The sequence below is a fragment of the Petromyzon marinus genome, unplaced genomic scaffold (assembly GCF_048934315.1).
Source record: "Petromyzon marinus isolate PM22_M1 ecotype Great Lakes invasive population unplaced genomic scaffold, UKy_Petmar_22M1.pri1.0 PM_Scaffold_1, whole genome shotgun sequence".
Lineage (NCBI taxonomy): Eukaryota > Metazoa > Chordata > Hyperoartia > Petromyzontiformes > Petromyzontidae > Petromyzon > Petromyzon marinus.
The window spans coordinates 2802745-2808053 of NW_027423057.1; the positions used below are offsets into that span (position 1 = coordinate 2802745).

The window sequence follows — 5309 nt, forward strand, 5'->3', positions numbered from 1 at the left end:
GAATAACACACTCCCTTTCCTGGATATTTTGCTCGGACGAGGCCTAAATGGTAAAGTAACACACACAGCGTTTACCGAAAGGGAACACATACTGATGCCTATCTGAATGCAGATTGGCATCATCACCCCGCACAGAAATCCTTTCTCAACGAGATGCTCATACATCTGGCTAAAACAGTGTCAGATGGTCAAAGTTTGAGGAGAGAGATTAAACATGTCAAAGAAACGCTACGATTGAATGTCTACAATAATGCTCAAATTAACAGAGCAATGAATGCTAAACCAAGATCAAACAGCAATACTGCTGAATCAGGTTATTAAACAATTAAAATACCATATATCGTGGGAGTAACTGACAAATTAGCTAGTAGTCGCAGCTAAAAAAAAAGTGATACATTAATGACAGGGCTGAATGAATGAAGGTTGAGGCAAGGATGCGGGGTGGTGTAGAGGAGGCGAAGAGGAGGGTAGAGGAGGTAAAAAAAAAGTGATACATTAATGACAGGGCTGAATGAATGAAGGTTGAGGCAAGGATGCGGGGTGGTGTAGAGGAGGCGAAGAGGAGGGTAGAGGAGGTGAGGTGGTGAGGTGTTGAGGTGGCGTGGTGAGGAGGTGAGGTGGCGTGGTGAGGAGGTGAGGTGGCGTGGTGAGGAGGTGAGGTGGCGTGGTGAGGTGGCGTGGTGAGGAGGTGTAGAGGAGGCGAGGAGAAGGGTAGAGGAGGTGAGGTGGTGAGGAGGCGTAGAGAAGGCGTAGAGGAGGGTGCCCCGCTCTTGGCGTTGATCTTGGTGAACACGTGTCCGCGCCCCGTCTCGTAGCTCTGCCAGGTGCTGATGCAGCCTCCACCGGCCGAAGCGCCCAGCGTCCTCGCTGAGTCCGTGCCCAGCTCTGCTCTGAGCAAGCTCTCCATTGCGCGCTATCTGCTCGCAGCAACAGACACAACGATAAACTCCCCCCCCCCCCCCCGGTCCCGTGTGGCCTCTAAATACTTATTTCCTTTGGAGAGGTGATTTATCGGACGAGGCCTAAATGGTAAAATAACACACACAGCGTTTACCAAAAGGGAACGCATACTGATGCCTATCTGAATGCAGATTCGCATTATCACCCCGTACAGAAAACCTCTCTCATCAAGATGCTCATACATCTGGCTAAAACAGTGTCAGATGGTGAATGTCTGGAGAGAGATTGAACATGTCAAAGAAACGCTACGATTGAATGTCTACAATAATGCTCAAATAATTAACAGCAATGAATGCTAAACCAAGATCGAACAGCAATACTGCTGAATCAGGTTATTAAACAATTAAAATACCATATATCGTGGGAGTAATTGAGAAATTAGCTCGAGTTTTGGAAAAGCAAAAAGCTAAACATCTAAGTAAGATTTGGCACGGTACACAAAATTAAAAAAATAGTATCTTGTACTTAAGATGAATTGCCTAAGTTGTCAACGGATGGTGTGTATCGGATTAATGGCTTATGTGGCAGATGTTATATTGGACAGATGGGACGTAACATTAGCGTAAGACTAAAGGAACACCAAATAAATATTAAACACTCTCAAACATAACTGTCGGAAGTTGCAGTACATGCTTGCCAACAAGAACACTTAATGTATTTTGATAACGATGAAGTGTTGTGTAAAACTCATTATTACTGGCCAAGACTAATTCGAGAATCCATTGAAACTGAGAAAATTTGTATTATTTTAACCTCTCTGACAGCTACAGGCTTAGTGCGGCCTGGAAGCGTATTATTAAGTAATTGTGATTTTAAGATGAGGAGATGAAGGCAGAAGAAGACGTGGGGCGATGTGGTGATGCGGTCGAACGTGGTGGCCCGAGGAGCGGAGGGAGAGATGGCGCGGGACGGGGCGGTGTGGAGAAGGTGGCAAGGACGGCGGACCCCACGTGAGTGGAACAAACGCGTGTAGGAAGAAGACATCTTACATTTATCATTACTTATAGAGGAAACATAAACACCTAACCCTTTAAACCCCTTTAACCTTAAAACCCTAACCCTCTAAACCCCTAACTCTAGAATCCCCTAAACCCCTAACACTCTCAACCCCTAAACCCTATAACCCTCGAAATACCTAAACATATAAACCCCTTATCCCCAAAATACCCCAAAACCTCTAAACCCATAACTTTATAAATCCCTAACCCTCTAAACTCCTAGCTCTTTGTGTAGTGTGTGGTGGGTGTCACGGGGTGGGTGGGTGCAGGGTGTGTGTGGTGGGTGGTGGGTATCACAGGGGGGTGTATGTGTGGAGTGTGCATGTGGTGGGTGTGGTGATAGTGGTCGTGGTTCACAACTATCCATGACCATCACCTCTACTGTGTGGTGGACCGGCCACCACACAGCAGCGCGCGTCGGAGGAGTGAACGGATGGTTCTCCCTATGCGGGCCAGGCCCCCTCGCTTCCTCTTCTCCTGCATCACCATCGCCTGATCCTCTTTCCTTGTCATCTCCTTCTCCTCCACCACCATCTCCTGCACCACCATCTCCTCCTCCTGCTCCTTCTTCGTCTCCACCTCCTCTGTCTCCCCCCCCATCTCCTCTTCGTCCTGCACCACCAGCTCCTCCACCCGGGTCTCCTCCTCCTGCACCACCAGCTCCTCCACCCGGGTCTCCTCCTCCTGCACCACCAGCTCCTCCACCCGGGTCTCCTCCTGCACCACCAGCTCCTCCACCAGGGTCTCCTCCTGCACCACCAGCTCCTCCAGCAGGGTCTCCTCGTCCTGCACCACCAGCTCCTCCACCAGGGTCTCCTCCTGCACCACCAGCTCCTCCACCAGGGTCTCCTCCTGCACCATCAGCTCCTCCACCAGGGTTTCCTCCTGCACCACCAGCTCCTCCAGCAGAGTCTCCTCTTCCTCCTGTACCACCAGCTCCTCCACCAGGGTCTCCTGCACCACCAGCTCCTCCACCAGAGTCTCCTCTCCCTGCACCACGAGCTCCTCCACCAGGGTCTCCTCTTCCACCACAACCGTCAGCTTCCATTTAGAGGCCAGGGCAAGCGCGGAGGATGGGGGCAGCACCGGCTCCGCTCTGTGAAGTGATGCGCACGACACCGTTCCAACTTCCTGCTATAGCAGAGATCGCAGTCCGTCCCCCCCCCCATCGTCTGCGTACGGACTAACTGTGTGCAGAGATATATTAACCAGGTTAATAACGATGCTGCAATAATGCAGCATACCATGCCCATCGTGGGTCTGGTTACAAAATGGGCATTAGTCTTGCGATATCACACTGGATGAAGGGCTAAATGGCAAAGATATGGCTGCCTCATTATTTGCCCTCACCCAGGAACCAATTATAAAAATACATCCGTATATAACCGAATGTACACGTGGGGTTTGAACTGTACATGTGTTCGTTTGCGGGCGGCAGGGCTGGAACTCAGTCAAAGAGGGACCTGGGTTTGATTCCCATACTTGGGTCACTTCTCCGTGTGGAATGTGGAGTGTGTTCTACCCCCCCCCCCGTTTTGTCCTGCATTGGTTTCCAAATCAGAATACATTATTTAGACTGGATGAAGAGGAATACGATAAGCTATGAAGCTCTTCCTTCACAGATATGCAGTCGAGGCACAGGGTAAGCAAGTTACAACAACAAACAAAAGGAGTGCAACGTGTAAAAATGTAAGCAAGTCACAAAAAATTGAGCACATAAGCACAAAGTACATAAAATCCTGCCAGTTTTCAACACTAACTGTAAATTTGGGCAAGGCAGCAAAACATCAACAAAAACAGCCCCAGACCCCACCAAGACAACACACAGTCCCTCAATAAAATTGTACATTAAAATGTAACTTTCATTCCTTTGGGTTTGGCATTTTCCTCCACGTAACTGAACCCTGACAAACGCAATGCAACCAGTTTTGGATGGACATCCTCGTCAGTGTTAGAAATTGAACCTCCAAATCATTCAATCGGGATCGCATAGCAGCAGTAGCAAAAGCAAATTTGTTCTGTACTGCAAACAACTTGGCAGGACTCTACTGAAAAAGAGTCTTGAGACTGAGTGAGGCTCATGCTGGCTAAATAAGGGTAGTAGTAATAAATATAAATACATTAACAGGAGCAGAGCCGTCCCCCGGGTACGGTGTACTGGGGAAACCGCCCCGGGCACCGTGCTTTTGGCGGCCCTGTGCTTCGATGTCACGGTGTCAGACGTAAAATGTATTTTTAACACGCAAGCTTTCGCACCAGATTGGCTCACAAATGATGACATCACATTCACATTTATCACTATTTAAGACTGAAACAGGAGTATTTCTCCACAATTCTGGCCGTCACCTTATGAGGCTGGTTGCAATCCCCGGCAAAATGTCGTACTCGAATAGTAAATGTGGTGGGTTTACTTTCCAACACACTGGTGTGCTGATCTAGTAACTAATTGGCACATTTTGTTTACATGATACACCTTACTAATTGGCTGTGTTGGGTGGTGGTGAGTTTAACAACACATGTATATCTATGCGATCTAACCGAAAAAAACCCTGTATTGTTGCTAATACTTCCGATTTAATTGTGACTTGCCCCGGGCCCCACACCTCCCTATGGACTGCCTTGAACATTGGACAAGCAGCTCGTGGCTTACCGTCGCTCAGCAGCTCCAAAACACTGTACCCTGCCAGGAGCAGCAATGGTGGTGGCGGTGGCGTTGCTGGTGGTGCTGGTGGCCACGGTCCGGAGCCAGCTGTGACCCAGCGCCTGCGCTGGCGTCATGCGACAATCCGGATCCCATCTGTTGAGAGACGCACCGGGGTCACACACAGCGCACGTGGTGAGAGAGGCGTGGTGAGAGGATTGACGTTCCTTCCCTTCTCCCACGAGGTCCAGGATCGCACGGCATCAGCGGTAGTCTTGGTAGCAGCGGCAATCCTTCATTACGCAGTACTCTAAAAATGCCCTGAGCCTCGCACTGCCGAGGATCATCTTTAACGGACCTCCAAAGAGGGCGATCTTAACAAGGGTGGTACTGGTTATCGGCAGGTTAACTCAGCTCCACATCTTCCTGGTGATCGGTGGAGGGCGATCGTTGATCATCTTGGTGGGAGAAATCCTCATGGGGAGGGGGGAGGGGGTGGGGGATGATTCTTACCGCAGGCAGGAGCTGACAAAGTCAACAAACTCCGGGTCGTGGCTTCTGAGTGCCCTCTGAAGTGACAAGCTCCCTGGCACCCTTCTCTTGACTGGGGAGAACATCATGCCCAAACGATCTGCAGGAGACATGCACAGCAGGAGAGACACACAGTCACCATTCACCACTTTGCCCACCTACCCACTTGCCCACGCGCC

At 49.8% G+C, this 5309-nt stretch overlaps 1 protein-coding gene across 1 annotated transcript; it reads right to left on the reverse strand.

Moving 5' to 3' along the window:
• Positions 1 to 961: 961 nt before the first annotated feature.
• Positions 962 to 4949, reverse strand: LOC142922508 (uncharacterized). Its single transcript, XM_076063317.1, has 2 exons — positions 4609 to 4949; positions 962 to 3054 (listed from the first exon to the last, which is right to left on the reverse strand). The coding sequence occupies exons 1-2, from the start codon at positions 4734 to 4736 to the stop codon at positions 2337 to 2339; spliced, it is 846 nt and encodes a 281-aa protein (XP_075919432.1). The 5' UTR covers positions 4737 to 4949; the 3' UTR covers positions 962 to 2336.
• Positions 4950 to 5309: the final 360 nt, after the last annotated feature.